The sequence below is a fragment of the Homarus americanus genome, unplaced genomic scaffold, assembly GCF_018991925.1.
Source record: "Homarus americanus isolate GMGI-L3 unplaced genomic scaffold, GMGI_Hamer_2.0 scaffold38393, whole genome shotgun sequence".
NCBI classification, from domain to species: Eukaryota; Metazoa; Arthropoda; class Malacostraca; order Decapoda; family Nephropidae; genus Homarus; species Homarus americanus.
The window spans coordinates 75,173-90,414 of record NW_024719307.1 but is presented as its reverse complement, the minus strand read 5'-3'; the positions used below and the strand labels follow the sequence as shown (position 1 = coordinate 90,414).

Here is a 15,242-nt window from a genome sequence, read left to right as displayed (position 1 = left end):
AAATGATATGCCAGAAGCTACACACTCCTCCAAACAAATGTTTGAGGACGATGCCAAGTTATTTAGGGAAATTGACAACCAAGCAGACTGTGAAGAGCTACAGAAAGATCTCTATGAGCTTAAAGAATGGTCAGAGAAATGGCTGCTAAGATTCAATGTCACGAAGTGCAAAAGGATGCACCTGGGTTGCACCAACAGTAAGGAGACAAATCACAGGTCCCAACAGGATGAAGAGACTGCATTAATTGAAACCGAATGTGTAAAGGACCTGGGTGTGGATGTCGACAATGAACTTAAGTGAGAAGAAGGTGAATCAGGCAATGAAATTAGTAGGAACATCATAAGATACAAGAGTACAGTATACATTTTATGTACAAGAAATAGCTCCTTCTATCCTCTGGGTGATATGAAGCTGAGAGTGTGTGTGATTGCTGTACTGCACTGCACTGTACTGTACAGTACTCTGTGTGTGTGTGTGTGTGTGTGTGTGATCTAGACCCAGGTTTTATAAGGGAAAATAATTATTTTAAGCTTAGTTTAAATGTAACTAAATCTAACTTGACAATTAGTGGGAACAAGATAAAGTAAACTTACAGTAGAGATGATTGCGAGCTGTACTTGTTTAGATTGAAATAGGCCTAACCAGCTTGAGTTACCTGATGCACTATTGACAAACCACCCACGACCTCTAAACATACGTTCACCACCCACACACAATACACACCCATACTCCTAATTTTTTGTCATTTTATTGTTTCATATTACAGTACATTATCTTTATTTCTAAGTCACATTAGAGTACAGGGGGTATTAAAATAATTTTTACACAACTTTTATAAGTTCATTACCAGTAATCTGACTGCCGATGTGTGTTATGTTTTAAGTTGTGCACTTAGTTCTGATTGGCCTGAAATCAAAACAAACAACCGTGGCGATGCATTTTTGTTGAATTCCCATTAGTTTTTTTTTTTTTAATTATAAGCAAATAGGAGGGGGGAAATGAACCTCATAATAAAGATGCTTCATTTCCAGAGGCTTTGTTGCCAGAGGTATACAGTACCTGTATACAGTTTCTCGTTTAAAATTCCTGCACGAGATGCTTTATCGAAATATTTGTGGTAAGCGTTCGACTTGTCAATCTATTATTTGTTGCCATATACTGTACTGTATATTGGTCTACTATGAGGCTTATCCCTCAAGATGGCAGAGCAACCTTTACTGCCAGTACAGTACAGGTATATTTGTGGATGATAATACAGATTATGCAAATTTATTGGACCGTATCAACTTGAATGCACTTGTTTGACTCTTGTCAAATTTTTTTGCCACATCCTTATTCCACAAAGCTGTTTCATTCCATTCCAACTCTCTATCTTATACAGCACACAAAACCACATTCAGAACTTTTTTGTCAAATCTCATTTACCACCTCATATTCTTTGCCTAGAGTCAGTCATATAAAAAAAATCAAATGGATGCAGCATCAGGTAGGAATAGGAATTTAATGATTTTTTTTTGTGAAAAGTGTTGATAGAGTTTCAGGTAGTTGGCTATACAGTAGCCTCGATTAATCTTCAGTTCTTATTATTTTTTCTTTATACAGACAACCTAAAAAATGGACGATTTCACCAACATCTCAGAGAGACGTTTGCACCGATGGTAGTTCGATACGTGGACCTGATGGAATCCTCGATAGCTCAGTCCATTCACAAGGGCTTCGAGAAGGAACGGTGGGAGAATAAGGGGTTAGTATGGAGGCCGTTAGTAGACCAAACACACAAAACCAGGAAATAAGACAAGTGCCTAACACACTTGTGACACTAACTCTGTTGCTTTTTCTTGCACCACTCTCAGTTTTGCATCACTCATTCTGAAACAGCATTTTAGTAGAAATTTGTTGAAGGCAGATACATATAATGAATGAAGTACATATGTAAAATATTATAGTTTTTCAGGTACATAGACAATACAATTTATGAATATGAACAAGAGATGAAAATCAAATGAGTTTCATTATTGTAGAAAGAATTTAAGACTTGGAATTATTGATTACAGTAATATATAATTTGATTTACTACTTTATGATTATTATTTAGTTTCCAAAGTAAATAATATTCATTAAAGACAATGTAGATTAAGAGTTTTGTAATTATTGTTTGTCTGTGTACTTAAAAAAGGCATTCTGGGAAATGAGTAGTTTTTGGTCAGTGGGTTCCTAAGTTCAGGGAAAGTTTCTACACATTAGAATTTTATTTGGCAAGTATATGCAATTGCTGTTTCAGAATTTCTGGTCATTAGTTGGCAATCAGACCGTAGAACTTCATTTTCTGAATGTGTAGAATATGGCAATATCAATGTCACTAGGTGTAAATAAATTTAAAACTGATGTAGTACTATCCTCTAAAATATTTTAATCAATAATTTACTTGTCTTTCATGTTACTAAATTTACATATATGCATAAGTAAAAAAGATCTTACCGATATTTATACATTCGTCATATTCGCTATTTTAGGAAAATAATCTATAAAAGAATTAAAAATAAAAATCCCAATGGCAGTACTTTATTTCTTAAATTGTATATTGTAGAGTTGTTTTATAGATTTAAGGCAGGATGCTTGATGCAGGAATTCATTTAAGTATGAAGTTAGTCTAATATTTTCCCAAGTTTAAAGCTTCATCCACAAGAGTGCACTATGATTCACCCTTCAGGCGGGAAAGATTGCCATTCTTTGGTACTGTGGAAAAATGTTGTTCCTGTTGTCACCATAGAATGTTAAATGGTGCAGAGTATTTCCAACACAAGAGTCTCTTAATATCTCCTCTCTTTCTTTTTTTTTTCATTCTGATATCAGAGGGCCATTTGTTAATTATAATGAAAGATTGAAGTAATAGATTTAATTTTATGAATGAGTTGAGGAAGTGACTGACCTGCAAGACCGACTTTTTCATATAAGAATTTCACACTTACCTCTTCCTGCCAATTTATAACTCTACAGAGAGAAGTAAGAAGGTTTCCAGGTCCTTGGTTCCTCTTCTTGGACAAAAAATGAGTTTCCACTCTCAAAATCCTTAATTTATGATCTCTGGGCCATTATGAATGGTATGTATGACTCTAAACTAGAAGAACTCTGTATTTAGAAGTAATGAAAGTGCACCAAAGGAAATATTTCCTCAAAATGAAGAACAGGATGTGCCTTTCCTGCTTCCTAATTTCACACATCAGTCTCCTTGTTCTTTAGAAATAAAAGTTGATTCTATTGACATGCCACATAGAAATGAAATCCTCGATATCATGTGCTCTTGGTTTATTGAAAGGATGAATGGACATATTTAACTTATGAGTTAAGTGGGAAGGATATACTTTGTTTGTACAGTGGAGTCATGATAATTTGTGAGTTAGATACCTCAAAATATCATAAATTATCAAATCGTGAAATATAGTTTAATTGAATTAAATGGAAATACTGTAATTAGTTTGGTTCCAGAGGCCAATAAATATGCAAAAACTGTTCCAAAACTGCTTTAATAAATACAAAATTTTCATTGAGTCTGGTTAGTACAGAAATATCTCACTATTCGCAACCTCACTTATCTGCAATTTACTTTTAACACCCCTCTGATATTTTGAAAGCATACCCAGCTTATTTGCAAAGAGAAAGTATGGAACCCTACAGTAATATTTCAAACTGCGCGGGCTAGCCACAGCTCTCATATTCCGCTGTAAGGCCCGTTTCTTATGAGTGTTTTTTTTTCCGAGTGAGGACCTGCGTGGTTTAGAAATTAATAAAGTTCAAAAGGACCATTCACACGGAGCATGTGTGGTAAAATTCACACGTGAGGGACACTCGCCCTATGCCTATACGTACATGTAATTCCAAACCACAGTGTGGAAAATAAAATGTAGCATTTGAGAATTTTTTATATGGCAAAGTTAAATTCTAGTTTATATGTTTACTCACTTACTCACTCAGTGTTTTTTGCATTGTTTTTATGGTATTGTACAGTAGTTATTTTATTGCATCATATGAAGTGTACCTGTACAGTATATAAAAAAGATATGTTAATATAAAATAAGAAATATAAAGAGTATGGGTGTGTATGTGTGTAAAATAAACATATGTGTGGACTAGGTATGTTGCCAAGGACTGTCCCTCTACTAGGCCAAGCTCTGTTATTTTTATTTTTCAATTGGTATTTTTGGGTAGATATACATAATGTGCAAAAAAATAATAATAAAAATAAAATAAATTATTATCATAAGGTCAAAAACATAGAGAACAAACATTTCTTCCATCCACGGTAGTTGGTGTGTTATCGTGGGAGGGGTGTGCAGCATCAGGTATCTCGGCCTCCCACTACCAGCTAAGCTATGAGCTAGTGTAGTGTTGGAAAGCCTCAGCTTTTCCAGTCTCCCAGCATGTAGTTAAAACTATTGCCAACTGGCACTTCATTATTTTTTCTATTATTTTATTTATTAATATAATTTTTATTTATTCCTTGCATTTACTGTGACTACAGTACAGTACATGTGACCCTGGTCCCTAACAGCCTCGGATAATGAGGAGTGTATTAAAAAATATGTGGTGAAAGATGCCGGCTGGAATAAATCGCCACTTATTTACATTAATTCGCTAATTAATTATTCGCAGTGACTTTTAGGAACGCATCCTTTGCGATAACCGGGGCAAGTACAAAAAAGGCCATAGGATGCCTACTTAAACAATCTAGTATAGACAGTTCATGAAATAATAAGTTTGTATTGACATTTTTTTTTATCACCACACACAGTATTCTGATTTTCATAGTGCTAGCAATAAAAGCTTGCCTCATTTTGAAGACAGTCAGACCGTGTGTTGAATTAAATATTGGTAGTTATTTGTGTTGTGTTCTTTGATTCTAGTCATTTGGAAAAACCACCATCAAAGTGCTTGCAGAAGATGGTGAAGGTGCCACCCTGTTTTAAATACTATGAGAAACAGCATACAATACAGTAAAAAAAACATAATTTGTACCCGTCTAAATTCAAAATCACCCACAATTCGTAATGTTTTGCTGTTACAAAATATATATTAATTTTTTTTTAGTATTTGGTACAACTTCAAAATATGAGAGGCATATCTAAATATTATGATATACTGTACTGTACTGTATATTACTTTTTTGTAATATTTGGTAAAATTTTCAAATATGAGAGACTTTTTTGAATATACAGTATATGATGCACATGTCACATTGGGATTCGACCACCGACCGCCTGCCTGCGTGTCGGTCACAGTCAGTTTTACGTTGGTCAGTCTTGGAGTGTACATCAATGTTCTACCTTGCAAACTCCCCCCCCCCCACATGTTTTTCCGTCATTGCTCAGAGTTTGAGCCATTATATCTGAAAGCCCTGGACCAAGCACCTAAATCTTGTTACTCTACAGTAGTACTTAGAAATGTTTCAATTTTGATTTGGGCACATGACATAAAAGAACCATTGTTGTTTTTCCCTCCTGAGAAGTGTCCCTCATATTTCGTAAGGGCCAGAGCAACTATTATTTCAAATTACCATGGGTTTTTTGCTGTACTGTATTCTGTACACCTTACAGTCATCTGTATCGTATACATATTGAGCGTGGATTTTGTTTTTACAGTATTTTTTCAATAACAACAGCTTAATACACAGTGATCATATTGATATTGTTCATAATGTGTTCTAAGTAACTGATTGCCAGCTTCACACATCATTCGTATTGGATGCTCTTGGCTTGACTGTGCCATATAAGCTAAACATTAAAAATAATCTATGGCAGAATGTTACCCAAGTATATCCAGTACAAGATATTGGTGTTAAAGCTTTTATTTTGTCTGATGATACATTGCATGTTTACCTATTAATTTATCGTTCAGCCAATCAATATATAAGTAGTGCATTGATGACATGAACCATCTCAGAAGTAATTACAGATAATTTTACATGCTCATCAAAATAGGTAATATATTAGCAAGTTTTCCTTTGATCACAGAATGGGAGAAACTCGAAAATTTCCAGAGCTTTAGTACTGCATTTCACTAAATAATTGATGATCCCTATATATTTACTGGTGAATATTTCTGTTACTTTACTTTTCCCACATACTTCTGCTTACTTCACATACATCTGATTTATGTACTGTACATCCTCTATGATTGTGATAGTTTTCTGAAACATTTAGCATTCTAATTGCAATGCGCTGAAGTATCCTTTTACATCTTTTTGTTTTTACCTGATAATTCTTACTTATTTCCTTCAAAATTTATTACTTTTGATCTTATTTTGATTCTACCAATAAGAACATAATCAATCTGGTGCACTTTTAATATGCTCAATCAACCTGTACTGTAAATACTGTACCACCTAATCCACCAATTTCATATTCATGATTTGCCAACCTACAGTATGTACATTTTTGGCAATTTACATTCTGCTGAACTTTAGTACAAATATGTTTAATCCTTGCATTACTTACCTCTACCATTGTACAAAATCCTGATATACTGAAAATTACCCAAAACATCCCATAAAGTAGTTTTTAAAATGTTTTGCCGAGGGGAAATTTTAACATCATGATGTAGAAAGGTATTCAAGTTTAAAGTAAATATTTCACTTTCATAATACTGTATATATATATTTTTTGATGTCGTTGCATCACGATTTAATTAGGAAGACATCATATATAACATTCAGCTAAATTAACACTTATGATGTTTGCATGCATAATTTTTCTGATATTCATAGAACTCTATATTACAGTACTGTATATATGTACATGAGGTGCAGTGGCTGAATCTATACAGTAATAACTTGCCTTTAAGGATTGTTGGTTTGCACCCAGAGTACTGCGAGTCCAACCAACTCTGAATGGGTAAAGTAGACCCTCTTTATATTACAACATTATGACTAACAAAAGTCTGAATGCCTGTAGATGAAAAATATTAACTTTGAGGGAATATATACTGTATTAACCATGTGGTGAACTGCATACAAGTACTGTCCGAGGTCTTGGATGTAAATAGTGTCAAGTTTGACTGCAAAGTACCCTTAATTAAATCAATTACTGCCAGGATGCCTGCATGGTCTAAGCTGTATCTTGATTAACTCAGAGTCACCATACTCATTTAGAACATCTCTTCTTTCTTGTAAGGTTTGCCACCAACATTGTTGTTGTTCAGCCATCTTGTCCTCTCTCACCACTTCGAATCTTAAAAGTGCTTTTAAGATGTAAAATCTAGTATGAATAACTTTTAGTGAGGTTTTAACTGTTAGAAACAAAACATCAACATTAGAAGTAACTTTAATCTCTACAAGGCTTTATGTATACCGGCCCAGATTCTCACCAACACATCTTGACCTTGATCACCACCACCACAGTTGACCCTATAAAGAGTTGCCATTTCTGAAACTGCGTTCCTACCATTTACCAACTCCTATTTTTAAATTTCACTAGATTCACCCCTAAAAGTAGCTGTAACTGTAATATCAACACTTAAATTGTAGGGACATAAAAAGCAATAATGAAAGCATAAAAAATGAAAAAATTAATAACCGTATACACACTGCATCACAGTCTTGGGAACATTGACTGCTTGCCTTCGACGCTCACCTTAGAAATATGTACAGATATGTTGCCTCTGCGTACCCCTAGCAACGGTGCCACCACAAAATATTATGCAATAAATAGTCTCATCCATTTTCTCCACATGCCCAAACCATGTCAGCCTGTCTCTACAGGGGACTTTGCCAATACTCTCAATACCCAGCCGCCCTCTTACTTCTGAACAGGGCCTCTTGTCTTTCAGTGTCACATTACACATCCAGCTCATCATTCTCATTTCAGCTTGTTCATCTCTATATATGTCATCCTTTTTACCTACCCATGTTTCACTGCCATACAACATTACACTTCTCATGCCAGTTGTATACATCTTTCTTTTCATGTTGAGGGAAGGTCCTCTTGCCATCAATAAAGGAACAGCACTTTAAAATTGCCTGTATGTTGGCCTGGCGAGTTAATGCTAAGCATTTACATACATAGGTATAAAGCTAGACGTTGCATTCTGGGTTCAACAAAAATATGCTCTTTTCATCTGCAATTACTCCTTTTAACCAGTATGCAAGTGGACACAATAACTCAAGGTAAAAACCAAGAGTTTTTCGCATTATTATTACAGTACAGCTGAAATCGTTTTATCTGAAAATTCGCTTAATATGGACTATATAAATATAAATATATATATATAAGGCATCCCCCGTGTTACGGAAGGGTTCCATTCCCGGAAAATTGACCGTATCGCGAAATTCCATAACGCGAAACCTATTTTCCCATTGACTTCCATTATAAAACTGGAGATGCTTCCTAAGGAATTTTTTTGGCCCCTAAAAAGTAATTCAAGCACTTTTATTAATGAAAATAAACATTTATAAACACATACAATACATTACATAAAATAATTTATGATATACCTTCTTAAAACACCAATTTAGGGGTTAATATTGCATAATATTGCATTTTACAGCTATGTGTATGTTTATTTGAGTGCCCCATCATAGGAGTCAGTTTTCTCTCACTTTAGCACTCCTCAGTCGTCCGTTTTCTCTTAATCTTAAGAGTGCACCAGAGACTATTATTTTTTAGTAGTGACACAGAATTTGATATTGCAACTGGGGTTGCAATTGTTGAGGCAACTTAGGTATGTCTGATTACAGTTGGAATATTCAAGATCCATTGTGAGTGATGTTTAAAGCTTCAATTGTCTTTATGGTTGGTAAAACTTGCCAAGTCTGTCAGTCTGAATGGGATGTGTGAGGCCTTGTGTTTGTTAAAATTTACCCCAATTTCCGTAAGGGCGGATTTACGGGCCGTAACGCGAAATTATTGGTCATAATTTACAAATTCCGTAAGAGCGAAATTCCGTAACCCGGGCTTCCGTAACGCGGGGGATGCCTGTGTGTGTGTGTGTGTGTGTGTATGTGTGTATATATATATATATATATATATATATATATATATATATATATATATATATATATATATATATATATATATATATATATATATATATATATATATATATATATATATATATATATAAGTAAAAGTCTCTTAATCTGGAGTAATTGGGGAAAATTCAGTCCATGTTAAGCGAATTTTCAGATATAATGATTTCTGCTGTACTGTAATAATAATGTGATAAAGTCTTGGTTTTTTTACCTTGAGTTATTGTGTCCACTTGCATACTAGTTAAGAGGAGTAATTACAGACGAAAAGAGTATATTTATTGCCTTTATTTTGTTTTTATTGTATTGTAGCTAACTTATATCATCACCCCGTATATGGAGTGTACCTGTATATAAAAAATATGTTGCTATTAAATAAGAAATATGAATGAAGCATGAGTGTATTTGTGTGTGAAGTGAACGTATGTGTGGACTTAGCATGTTGCCAAATTAGATTGTCCATGTAGCTATGTCTCCCTGCCAGGCTAAGCCGTGTTATTTTTATATTTCAATTAATATTTCCGGCTACATATACGTAATTTGATTGATTATTTTTCTTTGTTACATGCACACACAATCATTCATACAGAATGTGCAAAAATATAAAATAAAAGGAATGATTATCATAAGGTCATAAACATAAAGAGAATAAACATTTCTTCCATCTGTGGTAGTTAGTGTGCGATTATGGGAGGGGAAAGGGGGTGCAGCATCTGGATGGTGGTGTGAGGCAGTGGTGGTAATGGGAGTGTGGTGGTGTGAGATAGTGGTGGTGATGGGAGTGTGGTGTTGGGTGGTGTGGGATTCATTATTGTTATTTTTCAACTTGCATGTTTGGGTAGATACATGTTATTTTTTTCTTTTATTTTTTACTCTGTTACATGCACACATACTCATTCATACAGAATATGCAAAAAAATAAAAAAATATTATCATTTAGTCAAAAACATAGGGAATAAACATTTCTTACATGTTCGTAGTTAGCGCACGGATTGTGGGAGGAGGGAGTAGTGTTGGAGATCTCGGCCACTCCGGTCTCCCGTGTGTAGTGTAACTATTGACAATGCAGTGTTTCTTCTCTTATTATATTTATTATTATACTTTATATTAATTCCTCACATTTATTTTTACTACAGTCTACATGCAACCCTGGTCCCTAATATCCGTGGATAATGAGGAAGGTATATCTAAAAATATGTGGTGAAAGTTGTCGGCTGGGAAAGCATCAACCCCGATTAACATTAATTCGTATGGGGAAAATTGCCTCAATATTTGCAAATTCGGTATTTTCAATGACTTAGGAACACATCCTTTACAATAACCGAGGTATTACTGTACAGATATCCTTCAATTTATGAATGGGGTAGGTTCCTTGAAAACCATATGTTAGGTTCATTATTGTGTCGCGAATAACATAACATATGGGAAAAATAAGGTTTGGTTCCCCAATTACAAGAAAACCCCAATATCATAACTAAAAATATGTCAAGGGTTTGAGTCCTGCTTGGCCCAGACATATGTGAGAAGGGTGTTATCCTGTGTGACCCTTGTACAGGTTTCCCAACTTCTGGATTCTCCTTTACTAACACTGGATAGCTTGAATGGCTAGTGAGCTGATAAGTGGTGAAATGATTTTAAGAAAATACCTAACTACAGTACTGTAATTTATTAACCAACTCCAAGAAAACTCCAGTGTCATATCTAAATAAATTCAACAGGTTCACAAACAACAACAAATTTAACTTTCTACTATAATTTAATAATATATAAATTTTGGACATTACCTTAATGAATCAAATTTGTTTAAGCGAATATAGCATTCATATAATAAGAAAGAGTTGTAAGAATAGAAAATTTGTAAAAGCAGTTAGGTAGGTTTTTTATTGTTCAGTTCCTGAGAAAAAAACTACCTAACTGCCCCAGCTGACTCTCGCGAATAGCTTTCACATACTATAGTAAGAAAATGATGAATATTCATACAAGAGAATACAGTACCAGTCAGCAAGGTATAGGGTTTCCTTCATATTGATGTATAAGACATTTCTGGGTATTACATTTGTATCATATCGTATCCTCTTCACCACTAATCAGACTGATAGCTGTATGAGTGACAGGTCATGTCTCTGTTACATTGTTGTTACACAGTGTTGGCAATTACTGTGTATCAATGATCTCTAAATTGTACCAGAACATGTGTTAGTGTCTTTTCTGAGCAGCAGCATTAAATAAACAGTCTTCCCAAAATTACAACTAGACCCGAATGGTGATCATTCCTTACCTATGACACATTACTTTATTCTACTTAAAAATGAGAGACTGGACTGTAGTGACTGACCTTGTTGCTGGAAGGCAGGTTGGTGGTGATATATCACAGTAAAGTGGACCTCCTGCGTGTCTCCTCTGCTTCTGAGTTTTGAGACTGTAGCTGGAGTTGTATGGTCTTGGCTTGATCATAAAGGACATATATTTAACCGTAGGTGTATTAACACTTTGTGTATGGAGTCACCTCTGTGCTGAATAAATCATCTGGCATATGTCAAATAAAATATTATAAGTGGTGTTCCCTTAGTGAAGGGGTTGTGAAGATAGTTTACTTAACCCTTGTGTATGGGGTTGCCACTGTGCTGAATAAATTGTCTGCCGTTAGCCAAATGGAATACTAAAAGTGACGTCCCTGTAGTGAAGGGGTTAAGGGATTGTTTTTATTACTGTTCATTTATGGATCTTTTATTGGAGATATTTAATGTATGGTGAATAAAATTTTAACCTTTTACATTTAAGCTTTCGAAACATCAAAGAAACTTCTTCAAGTTTAAATTATTTGTGTAATGAAAGAAATTTGTCTTCGATGTGACTTCAGTATTTATGCAAGTGAGATGTTGTACAGGAATAATGAGAAAGCTGCTGTGATTCAGTTGGAGATGTAATACAATACTGATCGAAATTTAGTATAAATCAGACATCTATAAGGTAGAAAAAAATAAAGATGCAGAATAATTTCATGGTAAGAATGAGTATTTTGTTAGTGTGCATGATCAATACTATATGATGAATGTTAAGAGTAAGCTAAAAGACAAATTTGGTTTGATTATACTGTAGATGGTGACAGGGAGAGACTATCTTCCATAATAAATGCTGTAATTATTTTCTCACTGATAATTGTAATTATTTTTCAGTATTATTAGTACAGTACTTACAAAATCACATAAATAAATATCAAGAAAGTTACAGATAAAACTGATCAAGATATAATTAATCACAGTATTTACAAATTGTTAAAATCAGTGTGTAATTTCTCTATGATAAAAGGATGCAGTGAACTTAGCTACAAAATGTTTATGTTAATGCATATTTTTATTTATCACAATGCATGATTAAATATTTGATAATATTTCTGTAGTTATATCTTTGTAATAATATTTCTTCTTTATTACTCAAGTTGATGCACCATTTTTTTATGTTTTTCCTTATGGTACACGCAACTTTATTTATTTGTTTCTCGGTTAACCAAGTTTTATTGTTGTAGTAATTTTATCTTCACCATGAATGTAGTTTGTCTTATTTTGTTATCCACATCTTCAAGTTCAAGTCTTGTGTATACACGTTGTTAAGGCATCTCTGTCAATATCAAAGTGTCAGGTACTGTAGTTACCTGAACCTTCAGGGTGAAAAGCCACATTTTTAATCCCTGAAGGGCACCTCCCCTCATACTATATCTTTCCTCTTAAATGAAACCTGCATCTCTCTACCATCTCCCTAAAGGAAACCTCCATCTCCATCGGACTCGGAACCCCCCAAAAAAGTGGATCCAGTGGCCCTCGCCAGGTAGCCTCCGGAAGCCTGTCAGAAGGAATGGCCTGAAACTAGAAGGAAATTTATGAGACCTCATCAGAACAATCCTTTATCTGAGAAGGAATTGCTCACAGACTCTATATATAGATTCCATCTTTCTGTCGCTTGACAAATATTTTTAGCATTTACAAATTCAGATATAGTGGCTGTATGAATATCAATAATTATATATATATATATATATATATATATATATATATATATATATATATATATATATATATATATATATATATATATATATATATATATATATATATATGTATATATATATATATATATATATATATATATATATATATATATATATATATATATATATATATATATATATATATATATATATATATATATATATATATATATATATATATATATATATATATATATATATATATATATATATATATATATATACAGTATATATTTATATACTGTATACAGAAAATTTTTGTCCTATCACAAATTATGTCTTGCAGAAAACAACATTGGCCATTACATCAGAAGTAAATTCTAAACTACTTTATTGAGAGTATGTATATGCTTTAAATGTGGAAATCAGTTACTTCACTTTCTTTAAAGCATATCTATGACAATATAATTTACAGTCAAGCCTCAGAAAGTAAACTGTATTGCCTCATTTTATATGGGACAGATTTCCATTTGTAACTTAATACAATAATAATCTTACAAGTGCTGTACACAATTACTCATTGGTAATTGAAAGGTTTCTAGAAAATATAAATCTTCAGAAAGTATGAAACTTTTCATATTAAATTTAAGATGTTCAATAATATCATCAATTAAAACAAATATGAACTTCAGTATATAAATAAAGATGAAGAATAAGTACCTATAATCAAACTGATTGAATTAAAATAAGCATGCAAAGAAAAAAGAGATCCCATTCTTATTTTTATCTTTAACAACCATTGGAAATTTGGACTAGTTGAATTGAGGTGACTCAGTGCAAACCAAGTAAAGGCCATATACTATTGATGACAGGCCTCCTTAGATGCACGGTACTGGAATGTTATCTCCTTATATTTTCTAGGAAGGTAGCTGATACTAACCATTTCCTACATTAGAGCAGCAAGGATCACCAAGAATTTCCAGTGATCCCATATGGTATATTTAATGTAATGTACCAGTTTCAGGATTTTAAACAAGAACTGTTCTCTCAGGTTATGGAAAACTTGCTAGAAATGCAACTTGTTTGAAGTCAGGAACTGGTGAACCTACACCTTCACATGTTGACATTTAATATGTGCTTGCTATTATTATTACTTTTTTTTTTTTTTAGATATGGGTAGAAGTCTACTTCTAGTTGCTTGTTGCATACACTATTAGAGTGTATATTTTAAATAAGAATGCACATAGAATGGCAAATTTTAGCATTTTTGTTTTACATAGAATTGCATACTCAGGACATGTAGGAAAACGGCCTCCAGTACGTAGTTCTTTGATGTAAAGTTTATCAGGTACAAAAATGTTAAAGAGATTAATAAGTACAGTACTACTTTGTTTAAGATTTGAGTTATAGGAAATCCTTACTGTTTCTAAACCTTTACAATCTTGCTATCCTCTATCTCTGTTTCTCTTAAAGGTCTGTACATCCTATACTTACTATATCATCACAGCAGGCTAAGTTATAATGATTAATATATTTCTATATTATAAATATTTTAATTATTCTTTCAGCTTTGAATCTGCAAATCAAGCAAATTTTTTGTAAAAACTCTCATGTAAAAGTAATTGTCATAAGGAAAAAGTTGTATAGATTTCATATACAGTATTTTCTTATCTAATTTAATTCATTTATCATAGACTGTTCAGACTAATAATATATATATTTGTAAATTTTAGTACAATTAAATAACAAGCAACAATTGAACTTCATTGAACATTGTACAGTATTTAATAAGTCTTAGCACTTGAGACATATTTAATCTCTAATTATTTCAAGGAATGGGATTATATAGCTGATCAAACTGCTTATCATTCTATTAATATATCCTCATTGTTATATATATATATATATATATATATATATATATATATATATATATATATATATATATATATATATATATATATATATATATATATATATATATATATATATATATATATATATATATAAAATGATAAAAAAATTAAGGCCCATGTGAGTGAGTACAGAGATCTAAGAATCCAGCCAATAAAATACCTCATGGCAGAGACCACCAATTATTATTGGCAACTGCAGGACATGTTATTCAATAGCTAACATACAGGTATCACCCTATTTTTGATGGGGTTAGGTTCCTGAAAAACCCATCACTACGTAAAATATCGTAGGTTGGGCTCAATGGGATACGTTCCCAGCCA

At 33.0% G+C, this 15,242-nt stretch overlaps 1 protein-coding gene across 24 annotated transcripts in view; it reads left to right on the top strand.

Moving 5' to 3' along the window:
• Positions 1-15,242, top strand: part of LOC121859966 (calcium-dependent secretion activator-like) — a 381,073-nt gene that overhangs the window by 293,715 nt on the left and 72,116 nt on the right. For 23 of the 24 annotated variants that reach the window (XR_006087793.1, XM_042356936.1, XM_042356930.1 and 20 more), the window contains one exon: positions 1,604-1,745. Coding sequence is in view for 23 of the 24 variants with exons in the window: in XM_042356936.1 (XP_042212870.1) it covers positions 1,604-1,745 (142 nt within the window). In the remaining variant the exon portion in view is untranslated. The remainder of the gene's footprint in view (positions 1-1,603; positions 1,746-15,242) is intronic. The other variant, XM_042356925.1, reaches the window with a different exon arrangement.